Source organism: Melospiza melodia, chromosome 6 (genome assembly GCF_035770615.1).
Source record: "Melospiza melodia melodia isolate bMelMel2 chromosome 6, bMelMel2.pri, whole genome shotgun sequence".
NCBI lineage: Eukaryota > Metazoa > Chordata > Aves > Passeriformes > Passerellidae > Melospiza > Melospiza melodia.
The window spans coordinates 70775939-70796089 of NC_086199.1; the positions used below are offsets into that span (position 1 = coordinate 70775939).

The 20151-nt window shown below is 45.2% G+C and overlaps 1 protein-coding gene across 1 annotated transcript; it reads right to left on the minus strand.

The window, feature by feature from the left end:
- Positions 1-2221: 2221 nt before the first annotated feature.
- On the minus strand, positions 2222-18151 carry CRY2 (cryptochrome circadian regulator 2). The gene is made up of 10 exons (XM_063159016.1): positions 18017-18151; positions 11027-11211; positions 9632-9720; positions 8505-8645; positions 7696-8007; positions 6534-6685; positions 6204-6406; positions 5640-5729; positions 4998-5136; positions 2222-4512 (listed from the first exon to the last, which is right to left on the minus strand). The coding sequence occupies exons 2-9, from the start codon at positions 11142-11144 to the stop codon at positions 5000-5002; spliced, it is 1242 nt and encodes a 413-aa protein (XP_063015086.1). The 5' UTR covers positions 11145-11211; positions 18017-18151; the 3' UTR covers positions 2222-4512; positions 4998-4999.
- Positions 18152-20151: the final 2000 nt, after the last annotated feature.

Sequence of the window (20151 nt, forward strand, 5' to 3'; positions counted from 1 at the left end):
AAAGCACAAACCCCGCCTACCAAAATGTGATTTCTCTGCAGCATGGCTGTTATTTGGCCTCTGACCTGGGGCAGGAGGTAAGGGTGCTGCCTTGTCCCACAGCCAGATCACTGCCACTGCAGCTCACCTTCTGCTTGGATGGCAACCACCAAAAGCTCACCCCTTAGTGACCTGACCTTTACTCAAGTCACCAGCCTTGGCTCAGGCTGGCCTGGCAGAAGACACAATTTGACTTTCCTACCTGCACTGCTGTCAGTCAGGTCAACTCCTTAGATGCACAGCAGAGCACAGGGCCCCTGGGAGAGTGCACACACATCTGCTGCAAATTAAGAGACAGCACTTCCATCCTAGCCAGCATCTCTGCTCCCAAGGCATCAGCTGATTTTTCTCTTTCAAATTGTCCAACTGATCATCAGGTTCACTTCAGACCAACTCAGCCTTAAAGGAAACCTGAGGAGAGGTTATGTGCTCAGAGAAGTTTTGCTGTTCCTCTTCCCCAGCTGAACCACCTGGTCTCCACCCAGGTGCAGCTGTGATACCAGACTGCTCTCTTTCCATCAGTCATCCTTCTCTCTGCTCTTTCCCCCTCTGCCTGAAATGGCCACATTTCCAGCTCCATTTCTCATATCCAGGTGTGTTTTCTATTTTCAGACCTATCAGCCACCTTCTCTTGAAGCCACTCCAGCTCCTTCCTTCTGCAGACAGAAGAGACATGGAGGAAGGGAATTTTCTCAAGCACCAGCACATGGAGCAGGCAGTTCTGCTAAAAACTCAAGGTTAGCCATTTCCAATCCTGAGCCACATCACTATCATTCCTGTGACAGGTAAAACAGATATTCTGGCCAGCACAGGGGAGGAGGCTCAAACCCAATCTCTCCAGCTTTGATTTACATTATTCCACTCAGGCTAGAAAAAGCTGGACTGAGTTTACTGTCATTCTGGCTTGTCATCTTCAAAGGCACAGGCTGCTGCTTTCAAAAGGTTTTAGCCATGTGTGAGCCACCCCAAGCACTGAAGTTTTATTTTTTCAAGACCAGAAAGTCCTTGCCAGAAACAAGACAAAAATTCAGCAATACCATGAGCTGAGGCACTTCTATCCCAGATCAGCCCCACTGCTGAACCTCGACAAGGAACTGCATGGCTTCGTGCACTTCCTAAATCCTGCTGGTTACTAAGAAAAGTACTGTACCTCATGGAACTCTGCTCAGTTAGAGGTTCCACTAAGTGGGTCTACACAGGAGCACCAAGGAGGACTGGATGCACAAGAACTTGACTGTGTCCTTGCTAGTTATTTGATTGCTAAGTCTAGTGTATTTAATACAAGCTCATGACCTGGCTTGGAAGTCATTAGCCAAAGGTCCACCACTGACAGGGGACCCTAGTTGAACAGTTGTTCACAGCTCTGTAGGACTTTCTGCCCCAATATCTACCCTCAGTTGAAAGAAGCCTTCAGGCCATCCTGGTGAGCACCCCAAAGCCACTGCTCCCTCTGCCCAAGCCAAGAGCTCACACTGTGCCCATGTTGGGGGTGCTTGTGTCAGGTACTGTCAGCTTGCCCTGAGACACAGAACACAGGAAACAGGAACCCCCAAACTGGCATCCATTTCATGCTACTTTCTTCACAACGGCCTCCAGCAGTCCTCTGCTGCTCATGAAACAAAGATGGTATCTTTACTAATGGTTACTGATGGCTGCTTCTTTCCCCATAAACTGGCCAAATCTTTTTGAACTCAAACTGTTAGCACCCACAACTGAGGAAGAACTTGTCACAAAGCTAAGCAAGGCATAGACTTGTTCAACCTGCCATCTTGTACTTTAACCAAGCATGCCCAATTCTAAATATTAATGAAAACAATGAATAGTCATTCCCTACTTGTCACACAGTTTTACCCACCTTTATCATTTCAGTTGGGAAAAGATGCCAGAGTGGGTGAATCCCAGCCTACTTATGAGGTTTCTTGAAGGGAGCTTTTCCCTTATCTTTCTTTGGCTGGCCTGATGTATGTGTATCATTCCCAGTGCTACTACCTGAGCTGCAGCTCTTCCAAATACCACCATCCATATCCCAGGTACTGACAGAAACCTTGCAAATGTGATCTCCTGCACCTCCACAAAGCCTTCTAGATGTAGCCTCCCCTCCCTGTGACTCTTTACCCCCACAGATCCAGCCCCAAAAATTCCATTTACCAAGTGAAATAATTGGATGACATCAAAAAGAGGGTTAAAGACACTTATAAAAAGTTTTATTTACAGACCATTGCCTAAGCATGAAACTCTCCAAATGACAGAAGTCACAATTTCTGTAACCTATGTGTACAAAGTGCATGTCTTTCCCCTTTCTTCTCTCTGTAGCAGAAGATGGGGGGAGGGGAGTATCTCTTTTTCTTTATACCTTTCTGCCCCCAAGACAATGGGAGTAACAGCTGGGTCAGACTGAAGGGGACAAGACCTGTTGATGACTGGGTTATCCACCAGGCAGACTATGAATAGTAGTTTAGAATAAAGTAAGGTTAGGAAAAGTGACTCTTTGTTTACTTGTTCAGTCTGCCGAGTGGATTCTCTGTGGAAAAAGAACACAAGATCAAAGCCCCAGGGAATGGGAAGGAAAGGTTATTCAGCTATTCATTAAATTTATTCACAGACTCAATTCAACCACTTCAGGTTTCTCAGGTACATTTGACTCAGTTTCTATTCACAGCCCTGTTGCTCTGGGTGCAAACACAGGCTCCAAAACTGAATCTGATTATCCCAGTGGGAGAGAACTCCTGTACTCCCCAAGCAGTTAGTTCCATAAGCTCACATATAGCCCCACACTATCTGTGTCAGGCATGGATGAAAGGTTTTGGACAGCAAATGAAAATAGTGCCAACAGCAGCCCATTGCACGGGACGAGCTACTGCATCTAACTCCTCTTGGAAACAACCTCGAGAGAGAGAAACAATTCTCGAGAGAGAATCTCCTGCAGTAGCACCCTCCCTTGCACTCTTTGGTGCAGGCAGAGGTGCTCTGCCAGCACTGTGCTGACCTGACAAGTAACAGGACCCCGCAAGGAGTGTATGGTTAAGAGCCAGGAGAGCTACACAATCACCTCGCTAGGCTACAAAGCACCAGCGCGAATGCAAGTGGCAAGGAGGAGTACTGGGCAGGTACAGGAGTTCACTGTGTGGAAATTCAAAACACAGATGCCAATACAGAAAAGAGCAAACAGAATAGACACTGGACTCTGAACTTGAGGAAGACTCACTTCAAGGAGCTGATGTGTAATACATCCTCTGTCAGTATGAGGCACTGCACAGGCTACACACCAGACACAGGCTCCATCTGAGAGCTCTCAATCAGGGAACGATTGTAGGAGTGCTGGGCCCAGGTGTAGCTTCCTTATTACTTGGATCAGATCTATTCTGAGATACTGCTTTGCTCATATCAAGGCATGATCTTATTCTCTGAAGAATTCCTCCTTCTCAGAGTCACAGAATCAACTAGGTTGGAAAAGACCATTGAGATCATTGAGACCAACCTATATGACCTAACATCAATATGTCAACTAGACCACGGCACTGAGTGCAACATCCAATCTTTTCTTAAACACCTCTGGGATGGTGACTCCACCACCTCCCTGGGCAGCCCATTCCAATGCCCAACTATTCTTTCTGTGAAGAACTTTTTCTTCATGTTCAGCCTTAACTTCCCACAGTGCAGCTTAAAAGTCCTGTCTCTAGTTGCCTGGGAGACCAACCTCCACCTGGCTACAATCTTCCAGGGAGTTGCAGAGAGTTCCTCTTCCCCAGATGTCAAACAGCTCTGAAGTGGCCCATTCCAGGCAATAGCACTATGACTTACCTTGCAGTGGCAATGTTCTTTTGCAAGGAAAGTTTTAAGTGCCTTTCAAGGGTATCTGTTCTTGTGCTACAGTTGACCTTCATTTTGTTTCCATCCCACATAGCATTACCTTGATTTACTCAGAAAGCATCTCCTTCCTTGTCAGTCTAATGAAAGAAATACTGAGTTTTCCCTGTTCTCTTGTAGGATGGGTACTCTATTTTTGACATTGTAGCAGCTTCCTTCTTAACTCCTACTATAATTTGAATTAATCAGCATACATCACTACCAAGTACTATTGCTGAGAAAGGATGCTCACTATTTCTGAGATATGCAGATGCCGATTCCTGCATCAATGCATCAACTCATACACACTGAGCCATTGTCAGAAAAGAAAGATACACCTGGGAGTGAGCAAGTTGACAGAATGTTCTTGCCCTGTTTAATGTGGGCAGATTTGGGCATGGCTGAGAAGAGATGTATTTGGCTCCCTGGAGACCAGAAAGCCAAATATTCCCAAGCACAGGTAATGCAGCGCCCTTCTGTGGCAGCTATTGGAATTACACAGTTACACGAGACCCCGGATTTCCTGTTGCAGACGGCAAGTTCCAGTCCCTCTGTGACAGCAGCTCCTACTTTTCTGGTCACCTCTTCAGCGCTCTCTCTCTTCACTTGCAAGGTGCTTGTCGCTGGCTGTAGGAGACAGTAAAAGAGACAATTTGTCTTGACCTCCCTTGTCATACTGAAAAGCTGGCAGAACATGTGACCAGCTTCTTGCCTCCTGGGATCTGGAGCATTGCAGGCAGATGACTGGACCTGCTTGATCTCCTGCTCTAGCCCATCCCCTCACCAGATGGGAGAACCTGGCTGTGGCCCACTCTGTGGAAGGAGAAGCAACCTCACAAGAGCAAATGCACCAACAGTGTGCTTTGTGACAGCTCCAGCACAGGGCACCGCTCTCCACCGGACAACGGAGCTGACAGTGTGTCACACAAAATCCAAATGACCTGCAGGCAGACCACTGCCATATTTCTGGGCTGTGGATTACACTTAGGAGCCTTACACACCCCTCTGCAAGGAAGTCCATTTTGTTCATTAAAATGGTGGGAGTAAAAATGGAGCCTTATTAGCTTCCAGAACCCGGTAGTTTAAGCCAGATCACACTAGGAAGTACTCACAATCACAAACTCTTTCCAGAGATCTCTGAAGCAGGGAGATCTGTCACTTTGGCTCGTTTGTACAGTTCTTCAGGGCATGGCTCTTCTGCTCCCTCGTGTTTGCGTTTTGGAGAAGCCTGGTCTGCTTGAGACAGCCTCACTGCTGTAGAAGGAAGAAGAGACATCACTGCAATGGTTTCCCTGTGTTTAGATGGCCTCACAAGTACACCCATGCCTAACCTGCCATAGAGCTGGGAGAAAGAAGATTGCACAAGCAGAGAGCCATTTGGTCACAGTTTCCCTGAAAACTTTTACCAAAAAATCTTTGTTAAAAGCAGAATTAAAAGTCATCCCAAATACAAAAGTATCCTCCTTTGACAGAGGACAGCTTAATTATACCTGATTAACCCTACAGCGATCTGCATTTCTCCTTTAAGTGGCTGCATATGATCCATTACAGGCAATAAAAGACTCACATTAATAAACTCTTATTCTTCAGCCATTTTAGACATGAAGGCTCACTGGGGACTTTTGGAAAAAATGTAAAGGAATGTGAATGTTTTCCTAGCTGCGTAGCCTCTTCCTATTAGAAAAGGATCCTCTCCTGCCCGTAACCTTTAACATGACATGAAAATCAAAAGCACACAAATAGGTGCAACTCACCTGTACTGGTGCTGCAGCCCTGCCCTGAAGCAGAGTCTGTGACCGGGCCACTGAGATCTTCCACACAAGAAGGGACAGATGCCAGCAAACCTAGAGAAGGGCAAGAGGATCTGAGTTAAGAAACAAAACACTCCTGGGCTGGGAGAAGCTTTTCACAGAAATACCTTAGTGATCACCAACCAGCACATCCATATCATCCCAAAGCAGGAGGAGTTCACAGCTGCACTGACCCAGTGCTGACTATAGACACACACTGTGATCCAGCTGTGCATTTATTTAGAATATACTGCTTAAGTTTTCTTACAAAGTGGACAATGGACCACTAGTGGTAATATAGACTGTGCCATGCTATCAGCAGCTCTCAGACCTAAACACTCCACTCTTACCTGTCTGAGAACATAATGGAGCTCTCCCTGGAAACCAATTGACAAGATTTGGCAGGCACTGCTTCCTCTTGCAAGGACAGGCCAGAGAGGCAAGTAACACCTATTTTAAATCATGACCTTCTCTCCCAGCATTTTATCTCCAATGAAGACACAAATGTTTGCCATTGCTGGTACTTACAGAGGCCCCTATAGCGTGACAGCTGCTGGTAGATCTGCTTCATGCGCTCGATGTTCAGTCGGCTGGTCTCTGCGTGGTTCACCATGGGTTTGGGGTAGTCCACCCCAATGATGCACTTGGCTGCCTTCTGCACAGACTCTGGGGCATTCCATGGTTCGTAGATATATCGTGAAGGGAAACCCTTTAGTTTGGGCAGATACCTCCTGCAACACAAGTAGAAAGCAGTGCAGCACACACAACACACAGAAAGTGCCATGCACCTGTGAGCCCCTAACTGACTCCAGCTTAGAGATGCAGAAACAAAGATCAGCTCCAGTCAACACCACTTACTTCACATAGTCACCACTGGGGTCTGTGCGACGTCCGAAGCCCACAGGACAGTAACAGTGGAAGAACTGCTGGAAGAACGCGCTGCATGAGAGCCACATCCAGCTGCCCGCGTTCACGCTGAAATCTGCATCCAGCAACAGCTCATCAAACACCTGCAGCAATCGGAGGAAAAGGCACTGAGACCTTCCCCGGGGAGGACTTTGTGGCAGTAGGACCCAAGATGCTATTTTAAATGGCAGGCTATGAGAACAGAGAGCAGCACAGCAGCACAGAGGTGATCTGCTGGCTGAAGGCAGTTGGCTGGTCAATGCATCTCACTTCCTGACACTTTCACTTAGGGAGGCATGGTCTGCTCACACTGATAAAGTGCTGGCTTATCTCTCATGCAGCTACAGACTAAATCACTACCTAGTGTTGCAGCAAGCTTTGGGTATTGATCCTAGCCTGGCAGGCATAACTAATGTAAAGCATGAACCCTGGGAAGGAGAGGATGCTGCACAGAAGAATGTGCGCCAAAGCAAGAAGAAAGAACCCCTCTGAAGGTCCCAGACCACACTACCACTGAGAGGCAGAAAGGTTTCAGCAGTAACTCACTCACATCCATGCACTTCAGGCAGCACTTTCAATTATGCTCTTTGTCAGCTTTGTGACCAGAAGCCTCTGCCTCCACTTTCTGTGTAGAGCACTATGTACACTGGATAGATTCAAGCTGTGTGTCCTTTCAGATTGGCCCAAGAGGAGGGTCTTTTACCTCTTTCCTTGAGAGACTCTAGACTCAGATTTCACAGTCATGGAGTGCTCCCTGACCGGAACGGTGATGGATTTTATGAGGAAAAAGGTCAGGTTAAGAAGTGACATTAAAGTTGCAAAGAAAACAGATGGACTGAGAGAATTTTTACAAAAAAACAACCCAAAACTAAAAGCACCCCCCCATTTAGTTATGGTTACTTGAGGCCTGTGACACAGTCAGAGCCTTGCAGTAGAAGGCAGAAAGAAGTCAGGCTGTTGGCTGGCCAAGAGCCTGCTAGCAAATCCTCTCTTCCATGCACCTTTTACACGTGAAGCAAAAGCCATACCTGTGTGCCCATCCTTGCAGCAAGGGCCAGGGAGATTTTGTTTTCCTTATGGCCTCCTGCAAATATCTGAAAATGCCAGGACTCACCCTGACTCCTGACTCCCAGCTGATCCAGAGGTCACCCCTGGTCAGGAAGCAGGCCACTGCATGTCTGGCCAGATGGTGAATCCACCCTTCTTGTCTCAGTTGGGTCATGATTGCATCAATCCAAGGGAAGCCTGTCTTGCCCTCTGCCCACTTTGCCAAGGCTTCAGGGTTCCTGTCCCAGGGGATTTGTATGCAGATGGGATTCCCCTCCATGCGATCAAACTTGGGGTTGTTGGTGGCTGCTGTGTAGAAGAACTCCCGCCACAGCAGCTGTCCGTACAGAGAGAGGGGGGGTGTGCTGTTCCGCTTCACCTGTGGAGAGGGAACATGGCTGCTCACAAGCACTGAAGGACTGCCTTCATGAAGCTGAGCTGTGAGGCACCCATGCACTTGCACACATTTCCCAAGTCAGCTACTGATCACTGCCATAAAGGAGCTCATTGCTGGATCCCCCCTTATTGGAAAGCCCAGATGGTAAAGTCAGAGCACTGACAGGGATCACTCAGTACAATGACAAGTGACTGGAACGATATAAAACTAGCTGTAAATGGCTCTGCATGGCTCATAAAACAGAAGTCCAGACTGAAGAACAAGGTACCACCAGATTTAGGGCCTGTGTGAGTACATACAGGAGAATTACTTTCTTACCCAAAAGCCTCCTCTGGTAGTAGCAACAAGCTCAGCCCAACAATTAAATGCTAGGGAGGCAACTTATCTTTTGCACCAATTCTGGCACACTGTCTGGCAACCAGCATCATGCTATACATGCTCAAACCCCACCTGCCCTCCAGGTGAACCTTTTGTCTTACCTTCTTGTACAGCTCCCAGAGACGATAGTAAAACAAGCGGCAGGACAAGCAGCCAAAACGCAGGTAGGGACTGAGTCCTGTAGGGCTGGCCAGCAATGAATTGGCATTCATCCGTGGTCTTTCGTAATTTGCAACCCATGCCTAGACAGATTCAGGAGAAATGAGCCAAAGACCCCTTGTATTTGTGGGACACTGCTAAAGGCAAGCCCCTGTGCAGATGGTGAGGACACTCACATCTGACAACACAGTCTCTTTTATTTACTTCCAACCACTGCTGGGAGAGGTCCCAACCCCATGCCCCATTCAAGAAATGCAAAACCTTTGCTCCAGGATTTACACTAAAGTTATTTTGCTCAAGAGGATTAATTTGCTTTGCATACAGGAGCTAACAACCTGGAGGGTTCCTAGAGATACCAGCTAACACAACTGTTTACGTTCAGGTATATCTATCTCATTTTACACACTAAACAAGTAAACTGGGGAAATTCAGACCCTTTTGTGGAGCATTATATTGATAATTTACTCCCTCTTCAGCACAAGTATTTATGCTTTGATTTCCACTACTGACATCAAGCCACCCAGCTGGATGGATTAAAGAAGTACAAAATGGTTAAAACTGAGCCATGCTTTGGCAGCTGGGTCACCTTCCATTACTTTGAAATTGTTTACCTTGTGCATTATAATCAAGAACACTAGCCCCATTGAAAAAAATCTGATTATTTCAACAAGGGGCTCAAGGAATGCCAGCCAGTGAGACACTCTATCAAGATGCTGAGGGACAAGGGGATGGCATTCTTTTATAAGCATGTACTCACACTAATACCCAAGGTAAAGATAACAAGAGGTGGTGTGCAGTGTGCAGCAGGGACTGAACAACTTAACAGAAGAGTTTCCAACTTTGCACTCCTCTAAAGGAAACTGAGAAGTAGACACAAAAAAAGAGTCCAACGTGCTTTAAACAGCAGCATAAAAAATATACTGCTCTAAATTTTTGAACCATACACTCCTTTCCACAGGTGAACATTATGACCACTGCTAGGAAGAGCAGGGAATGGAGTAATAGGCAACACTACATTTTTCATTCGGAGGCCCAGTCTGTAAGAATCACCACTTAAATAAGGGGTTACCTTTCTTTCCAAGTGTTTATCCAGCCGTGCCAGAGCTTCTGTCTCCCCTCCTTGCCAGACTGCAGGGGCAAGACCATCAGTAGGAAAGCCTGAGAGAAAGAACTTTGTAAGATTTGATGCTATGCCAGACAAAGGGCATAGATATGGGATAATGCACTAACAACAGCAAGACAGTACATACTACAGTTGCCTAATGTGGCTTACTTGCTGCTCTAATCCTTGTACAGAGGCAAATCATGTAGGATATAGGGAGAGCCTGCTCATGACACAGCACTTCAAGGGCCTCTCCCTGCAATGCTACAGGCAGCCTTACGGTGACTTTCCCCATTGCTCACAGCCAGCATTCTCTCTGGTGTGTCAGCACTACCCACAGGGCTCTGCTCCAAAGGCCAGAGCAGCTGGCAATGAAACATCTGCTTCACAGCTCTGCCTTACAAAACACCTTGCCATCGACATCAGCAGCTCACTAGGCAGCCCAGCAGCTCCTGGTAAGGTTCCTATTCTGCTGAGGCTGGTGCTAGGGAAGGCACTGGATTAGTGCAAAAGAACCACTGCAAAGGGGGAAGCAATAATGCAGTCCCCCTACAGTGCTCTGGGCACACAGAGGAGCCTCCCCTGGCAGTAAGCAGAGCAGTGTGAGGTTACAGGTAGTCTCACATTTGGCCAGACAATAAAGAAAGTAGATCCATGCAGGACTGCAGCCCTCAGGATACTCCTGTTGTGAAGCCCCATGCTTTTACATGACTGTTGAAGCTGTGCCTTAGGGTGTCAGGATACTTCCTATAAAGCTGGTATGGAGTTTCCAGGCACAGACACTATTCTGCATTAGTCCTTTCTTCCCCTGCATTTAGATTCACTTCCCTGATGTAGGTCTTGCATTCCTCATGCCTCGGCTATTCATTCTCCTTCTTCAAGTCTTACAGGACTGTAAGCCACAGCAGGATGAGTGGAAGGAATTTTTGTAATATCTTTTGTCTTGCTAAGTTCCCAAATTGGTGCTGCTTGGCAATAACGGAATGAAATGATCTAAACCTGGTACACAGTTAGTTTACCTCTTCAGGTCTGTTACACAACATGCCTGAGACGGCAGCAGGAGGAAAGCAACTGGTGAGGACATGAGATCCTAGTACAGTGGTTACATGCTCAGTATAGCAGAGAGCACACTGACAGATGCAGAGCCCTTCAGAGCAGTGCTAAAGGGGATGCTGGGCATCAGCAGCAGTGCAAGAGATGCCAGTGTGTTATCACAAGGTCTGGCACTTGCTGAGAGAATTAGGCCATGCTATGGCTAGAGGCAGCCCATGTCAGGTGAGAATACGTGCCAGCCACTGAAAACAGTTCCACTAGATCCTGTTTCAGCTAGCAGTAGTCCTTGCCTTCACTCTTGACACATACCCAGCTCTTCCAGGGATGGGACCCCATAGACATCGTCATGGTTTTCCTGGATGTCCACTTTACATGTTTCCATCTGCTGACTTATTACAGTGCTCACTGGCTTCTTGGGGAGCTCCATACGGCTAATGATGGCCTGGAAGCGCTTGTAGGTGAGGGGTGGCTTGTGGCCATTGAGCTCAATTATTCTGGAGATAAAATAAACAAGGTGAAACAACACAGCCTCACTACCAGAGACAACACAAGGAAATGACATCCAGACTGGACCCTGCTATCTCTGCTCAAGATAGCCCTTCACTCTGATTACTGAAATCCTTATAGACCTACGTTTCACTTGATGAATCCCTCAAAGGACATTACAATCAGCCAAACAAAATTCTAAAATACATTAGAAGACAAAATATCACATATTTCCATATCTCCACAGGGGAAAAAAAAAAAAACCTCAAAACAGCTCCAGCTGAATCAAGCGGAGCATCATATCTCTCTCCTGGAGCTCATCAGACCCCTGTATGAAATCTCTATCTGATTACTGCCTCTCTCCTCAAGGTGGCAAATCCTAGACCCGCATCTGGGTCCCCTGACACCTTGTGATATCCTAATCTGATTGTGACCATACTTCCTTCTTTTCTGACACAGAACACAGAAGACTCAGCCTGTTAGTGACCCCCTCCTCCACCTATCTTGGATGAGACAAATCCCAGTTTGCATCGCTCCTCTCTGCCTGTGATCAGAGAGATCACTATCCTCCCTCCATGCCATAAGGTCACGAGCAGCCCTGTCTCATGGTATTGACCTGTGTCAGATCACACTATGGAAAAAGATAGTCAAGGTTCTCCATTCCTCTACTTCATCAAGCATCCACAGCCTGCTGGGGCCATGCAGTCTTATTTTTCCTGGGACAGAGAACTTTGAGAAGCCCCCTAGGCACGGTAAACTTCCCCAGGCTGAAAGACGCCATTTTTAACCCCTCTCCTGTAGGACTGGAAGGAGTTAACAGCAAAGCCGACAGCATAGGGACCGCCAGCATTACATAAAGCGGAGGCAGGCAACCCCACGGCTCACACGGGAGCCGCAGCACAGCAGCCTTCCCCACCCATTACAATCAACAGCTTACGCAAGGGGCCGGGCTTAGGGCCGAGCGCTCCGGCGGCGCCATGTGCCGCCCGTTGCCGCGGGGCCGCACGTGTGGCGGGGCGGAGCGACACGCCGGGCCGGGCTCCCGCACGTGTGCTCCGCGGTGACCCGGCTCCGCGGCCGGCCCAGGGAAGCGCGGCCTGCCCCACGGGCAGCGCGGCAGAGCAGATTAAAAATGGAGCCTCCTGCAGCTTCCTCCCTGTTTTCTGCTTTTGAGTTGTAAACGCTGGGAGATAAAGACATTAACGAACAGGGCAAGGAGGGAGGGAAGGCTGCCATCGGGATGTGCACAGCACTCTGACACAGACATAGCCACAGAGACAGATATATTTGCATTTGCCTTACAGCCAACACGTTCTGTCCTGCATCACCACCAGAGTGCATCTCCTCTGCTTTCCTGCGTGCGTTTTTTGGCTGTCTCCACGTCCCACCCCAGAGATGGCAAGAAATGACAGAACTCATCACCCACCACACTCTTCTCCGTGGCTGCTTTGTGAGTCCCCAAACAAGACCAGCCAAAGATCCACAGAAAAATCAGTGTTTCCACTGGATGCGAAGTGAGGCATTTCCAGTTACAGCACTCTAGAGAGGCTCACTTGTTTCCATAGGAATTCAGAGCTTGGAAGAGAAAATGTGACAAAGCTGCACCATGTTTGCCCTGAGGTGCTTGTGACAGGGGCAGGGAAGCTACTTCTTCCACACTGCCTCTTTTTTCAGTCCTGCTAAAGCTGCCGTTGAGTCAGAGATCCACATCATTGTACAAGATCCACAGCTAAAACTTCTGCGGACAGCTGGCTACTTGGAGCAAACCACTGTGACTAGCAGATGGATGCTAGTGTCTGTGCTTCAAATCCTCAAGGATGTGAATATGAATGAAGTTACCTAGTACCACTCCTGAATTCCTAAAGACTTACTGGATAGGGGACACAAATATTATAAGAGAGGACTAGGACAAGTTGCACATTTCACAGCACCTGACACTGGCATAATGCACTAAATCTGGACCTTTCACAGTATTGCCAGGAAAAGAAGTATTGAATACTGGATATTGCACAATATGGGATATTATACTACACTTACTGAGTACTGTAGTACTGTTCAGGCCTTCTGTACAAAAAATTGTACAGGAAGCTCCTCAAGCAGGGGTCCTTTCCTTCCTCATACTGACCTTCTAATCCAGGCCACACACTTTCACATGACTTTCAATGACAAATAATGGGAGGCCCCTCCCCAGGATTTAATACTCCCAATCCACCCATCTCCCCCAGCCCAATTTGCCACATGCAGCAGTTGTTCTAGCTTTCTTGAAGTGGAACAGAGAACCACTGTATTCATCACACAGAAATTACCTTACCTTAGTTAGTGAGCACACCCAAAACTGGCTGTGCTACCAAACTAGCAATATGCTGCCCAGCACTATCTGACAGTAGTACCTTGATGCCAGAAGTTATGAAGGTCTGTTTGACCATCAGTCACACTTCACCTCAGGAAAGCAGGCAACCCAAACCTGACCAAACAATTCCAGCACTGCTATGATTATAAGGTGTCCTATAGTCAGTCACCTGTGACAGCAGAGTGTCTGCAGACTCAAATTCACGCCCTCACAGGTGTCAGCTTCTGAATCATCTCCACAGCAGTGCCCCTGCAGGATGGCTAATGGGCTCAGGAAAGCTGCTGGCCTCAAACACCTGACACCTCAGCTGGCTTGCAAATGACAAGGCTGGGTTCTGGCAAGGGACTGAATGTGCTCCCCCGCTTCCTTGCGGGAGGAAGAGCTGGCTGCCAGCGCTCGGCATGCAGACTGCCCAAGGCAGCCCAGTACCAATTCACGCGGACTGTGTCGTTAGCCTTGCCAGCTTATGCAATTGCTCTGATCCAAATCCCCGCTGCAGAGAGCTCATGGAGGGCTCTGTCTAGTAGAACAAAGGGTATTTCTACGGATTCAGAGAGGAGATGGAGAGATAAACAACTGATCTGTCCATCCAACAGATGCTGAACAAAGAACAAGCGGTTCAACTTCCGCAGAAACACGTACTGAGAAGATGAGAGATGAAGAAGTGACTTGATGACAGGCTGGGTACCAGCAGTGGGGGAAAACACCTGACACCAGAGCACCATGCAAGACAGGAGAGGATAACAAGATGTGGCAGGCAGAAGTTTGAGTAAATCTTCTTCGAAATAACCCACCTTTTTGGCACAGTGTACTGAACTGCAGAAGCACCAAGGCACACACACCTCCCCACGCTCGTTCATTTAAGTTAGCACGTGCTCCTATGAGAACTCATTCTACAGTCATTTCAGCCTTAGCCTCGGGCATTTGAGGAAAAGGTGATCCTGATGTATGCTACAAGCACACAAGATCACAGTGTTCTTTTCTGACCTAAACCACTCCTGCTGAACAACCCAGCCTGCCTGGAATTACAGAACCCACAGTGCTGACCATAAGTAAACACACTACAAAGGATTTAGATCCTAAGGAGGAGAAAATGGGCAGATCCAGGGAAGAGACAAAACAACCTGTCACCTGGAAGTTGTCAGACAGAATAACTGTCAAGTAAAGGCTTATGAACAGGCTAAGCTGATACCCAAGAACTTATCTTTTCTGTCTGACTTCTACAATCTGAACATTTCTCAGCTTGATTGGGATTTCCCAGATTTTCTCAGGAGTACTCTCAGCACTGATATTAATTTTCTACACCCCTCTCCTTGTTTTGGGGAAGAGGAGGTAAAAGATGCTCTGATAATTACACAGGTATGCTGGCAGTGCCAACAAGAGGCAAACTGTAATCTTCCTACTGGGTAAAACTGGTCAAATTCACAAGTTAACTGAACAGGCTCTTGGCAAATGTTTAAAATAAGCTGGTGAAGGTGGTACCAGGAACACACTGCAGGGGATATGAGAAGTGCTGGATTCATTTATGTAGGAGTGAAAGATTAGTCTAAATTGTTTGAAACTGGGCTGACAATCTTGTCAGAAACCTGATTAAAGAAAGATGAGAAGTAGGATGCCACCACCAGGTATTATTACCACCTGCTAATTATGCAGGAAAAACATTAGGGTGAGCAGAGGGACAACACATACCAAGAGTCAGAAGCTGGAAGGAGACATAGTCTGAGACTTCCAGGAGAAATACAGTATCAAAAACTGTATTACAACCTGCTGAGAAATCTCAGAGATGCCAAGAACCAAGAAATGTCAGAGTAACCGGACACCTCAAGTACATCCACACAGACTGGGCATCCATCACACCCCATCACCTGCCAAAACCCAGTTTTCAAGTGGCCATAAATGATTGCTTCATGAAACAAGAAACCAAGAACCCACAAGAAATGTTAATTCATTATTTAGTCTTAGACAGTGCTAAAGTATAGCTGAAAATGTTAGTTATCACTTGCCTGCTCTGTGACTTTAGCATGCATCAATTTAACACCCTTCCAGGAGCAACAATATCATACAGATCTGAAAAGCTATTTCAGAAAGATCACAAGAGTCAAAACAATTAAAGAATAGCATCAGCTAAGACAACAGAATCTTTTGGAAAAATGAAGACAAAGACAGAAACCCACCAAACTTTGGTGAGTTAAATGAAAAACCACAGCCTTCTTGCATCTCCTAATTGAAATCAAAGTTTGAGAAACTTTTTTTAAAAAGCATAAGTAGCAAAAAAAAATCTAACCAAAACCATCCCATTTACAGATATTCCAAGATATTTACAGGCCCAAGAGGTGATAAACTCATTAAAGAGGGACTGTAAGAGCACAAGAAAACCCCTGCATATATTTCTGCAGGTGTATTCACTATGGAGGTATCTAGGGAGGTTATGACTCTTGGTTTGTTTAAAGAAAATGTTATCAGATGCTGTGACAGATTGGCAGAACAGGAAAAAGTGCCTGGTGGAAAAAAGTGCACAAAACAATGTGCTATGCTTGAAAAGCTTGCCAGGGCCACCAAATATTCACCCAGAAATTGTAACTGTCCAAATACTATAGGGGAAAAAAAAGAGTAAATACCACTCCTGATTTTAAAAGCATTTCAGGGGCATCAGAGGGACAAATGAAAAGACTGATGTGAACATTAGGCAGATGGGTAGAAAACACTAATGGAAACAGTGAATGCATGGATATATGCAATATATTGGAGGGTTAATTTGGCCTTGGGAAAAGGGAAGTTGTGCCTAAAAATCTATTAGAGACATTTGAGCCTGGGGCAAAGGAGTCAATATATCCTCTGTGAATTTTGAGAAATTTCATTCAGATCCCTCAACAAAAAAAAAAAAAAAAATCAAAGAAACCACAATAATTTGCAATAAAGAAAAAGGTCCATGCAAACAGAAAATTCTTTCATTTACAGAATTAGAGAAGGAATCTATTTTTCAAACAGGAAGAGAAATCCTACACATAGCTGAGCTAGGGCTTGTGCTGCTCAATATTTTTTACAAAATATCTGGGAAGGAACAAAAAAGAGCATGATGATAAAGATTACTGACGCAATAAGCATCTGGGATAGCTAAAGATAAAAGGCAACAATTTCCCTATATACCACATAACCAGCTGCCAAAAATATCAGATGAAATTGCAGTGTTGGTCATGTTGTTTCTCCATATGCAATCCTAAACTTATTTATACAGTAGCAGCCTCTCAAATAGCTACGACCATTCTGGAAGGAAGCCCTGAGACATCAGTTCAATGTTTAGCAGCACTCAGAAAAATCAGAAACAATGCTACTGTTAGGAAAAGACAGGACACATTATAGCACTCTAAAAATCTATGTTGCTTCTACATTTTGCGCACTTGTTGTCACTTTCACCACTGCTCTCCACCTCTAGAAATACCTGGAAGTATAAAGAAAGGTGATAAAATAAAGAGATTTAGAACAGATTCCACATGAAACTCTCCACTTTGAAAAAGACATAGGTGACATGAAGAAGAATGTGATGGCCATTGACACTGGAGGGGTGAGGACGTAATAAACTTTGGTAATAAACATGGTATTCTAATGCAGAATTAGAAAACAGCACCTGCTCACATGACAGGTTCAAGAATCCTTCTCACTCCAGGGACAAATATTTCCACACAGCGTGTGCTAACTGCAAAACTCCTTCCCATAGGAAATTATGGATGTTAAAGATTTATAGGAGAAAATCTACATTCAGCATTACTGGCAAAAGTCACATCAGAAAGAAAAGGGGAAAAAAAAGGGAGAAAGAAAAAAAAAGCAAGCAACCTGTAAGAATAGTTCTAAAACACAGTACTGACTTTGAAGTCAAGCATACCTTAGAGTCTTAGCTGAAAGACTGTCACCACCATTTAAAATCACATGTATATAGAGGGACTATACATATAAGTAAATATATAAAAACTCAATATCAAAACAACAAACATAGCAAACACACAACAAAGACAAAGCATTCAGGTTTTAGAGAAAGGAAAGTTTGTTCCAATCTACCTTGTTTTACTTCTTCCAGCTGTCCTGATACATCCATCAGTTAAAAGCCCTGCTTTCATAACCTGTTTGAGACAACAGCTCAACTACCTTTATTACAATGAAGCAAAAAAAAAAAAAAAGGCAATCCATACATTGAGGACATGCTCAAGGAGAGCAATCAATAGGACACAGCTGAGCAAATTAAATGCCACTCAAGTACAAAGTTTAATAAGCTTGAGGCAACACCTTTCTGTACATTCACGTCACTGTCAGCACTTTGACGTGTTCTAATCAAAGCGGAGTGTGCCAAGTAATCCTTACGGGCTCACTCAGGATGACAGCATCAGTGTAATGCAACAGACTGAAGTCTTTGCAGACAGGACAATCCCAGCCTAGCCCTGACAGCACCTCTGCCCTTTCTGTGCCCATACCTGTCCAGGTCATAGAGGGTGTGGGAGTTCTCTATCACCACCTCCACACCAGCCTCCTTGGCCAGTTTGACGATAGCTGCATCCCTCTCCTTTCCAAACGGCTCCGAGTCATATTCAAAGGTGAGACGAGTGACTCCCCATTCCTGCAAGAAAAACAATACACCCAGCTGTCAAACAGAAGACTATTCCCAACCAACACAGTTACAAATGAAGATTTCAGAATTCCTGAGCAATTTAAAGCTCTGGAAGCTTTGAGAGTGTTGCTGTGAGGAACAGCAATCTGAATTTGACACAAGCAAAGAAGCAACAATTTTATCAGCTCTAGCAAACATCAGATCTGCTATGCAAATTTGTAATGTCAGGCTCAAAACACATCAGAGGAGGTTCAGTTCTTATCTATTACTGTTCTTAGATTTCAGCTCAGTTCCTGAGCCCTACCAATAACACGTTTTGCTGCACATGCTGTCCTGAAGTAACCTTACCATCCTCTTCCAGCATTTGCAGAAAAAGCATTTCAGAAAGCTCTTCCAACAGAAGTTCTGCTCAATCCCCCGTGTTTTTATGTGGCAACATTAAGTAAAATCAATACAGTCTAAATTTTTCCTGATATCTCTTTAAAGACATCACACAATAGGAAACCAATATCCATCCCAAACAGAAAGAAACAGGAAATTGCAGGACATAGGACAGCAACTGAGTGAACTTTTCTGGTGTGCACAGTAGGGTATGATACTGCAATTCAGATTTAAAGTCCTGTCTTTCTGGAGTTATTTTAGAACTCTAGAATTAAAGAATGGTTGGAGCTGGGAGGAACCTTAAAGATCACTTAGTTCCAGCCCCCAGTCAAGCCATGCACTTATCTTCATAGCTTTAATAGATCCCTCACCAATTACATGGCATAGGCCTTATGAAAGAGCACTCAGACTCTTCCAGGCTTTTCTAGAGCACAGATTGTTCTCAAAGTCTATGGCCTAGTTTTCCTCAGAAAATGAATCCTATGAGAAGAGGTTTAATGGTTTCCACAGCGACCTTCCCAAGACATCCATCAAGCAGAGCAGCAGCCCACAGATTTGTTTAGCAAACACAACCAGAAATCTACAGACATTTAAAAAACACCCTGACACAACTAAGAACCACAATTCTCCAAGTGAGAGAGTCTAAATCACCCCTGTATATACAGGAGACTTTTCTACCTGCCAAACAGAAGCAAAGCACAAAGAACAAATGTGGTAGTTCCCCGAAGACCATTAAAAATAATGCCAAATATGGGGAAGGGGATTTTGAAGCAGAAAACAACTGTACAAGCCACCTACATTTCTAAACGTGCAGACTCAAGCCCAAAATTAATTTTAGGAAGGACAGAGAAATTAACAAGTTATATACCAATGAATGTACATCTTAAAGAGATCCTCCACCCATTTTTCAAACTAAGAACATGACAGCATCCATAACTCAGAGCAGGGGTCAGACAGACATTCCAGGCCCTGCTTCTACACGATTTTACAGTTTAATTTTAAACTTTTCTTTCTTTTATAAGAAAGCCGGCAGCAACTGGAGGACTTGGAAAAGACAGTTTTGGTCTCAAAGAAATACACATTACTACCTTGAAAGAATGGAATAAAAAGCCATTAGGCTTACAGGTATTTTAGGTAAGCAGCCAACACTTTAAATTTAAATTATTTAAATTTAATTAATTAAATAATTAAATTTAAATAGGTATTTCCTACAGTTTTGAGAAGGCCACTGCTCTATGTGATGCAGTAGTACACAGGAAGCAGAGCACAACCAACCAGAAAATCTGTTACCTCTATGACAGTAAATTGCTGCAGATATACAAATGAAAAGTCATGACTGCTGATTTGCCTCTTAGTATCTAACCTAGAGCAAAGAAAAACTGTAGGGGAAAAAGCACCAAAGGAATTGTGAAAACACTTCAGTGAACAAACAGTGCACTTTTATAGAAGAGGTAAAACTACAGATGTTTATTCAGAAGAAGTGAGACAAAAAAACTTCTGCACAAGTTAACACACTGCTAACTAGTATACTTGTCATGGTATCCATACACAGCAGTGCCTTTGTGGTGACTGATAATGACAACATAGCTCAGCTACTGGCAGAGAGCAGAAATTACATTA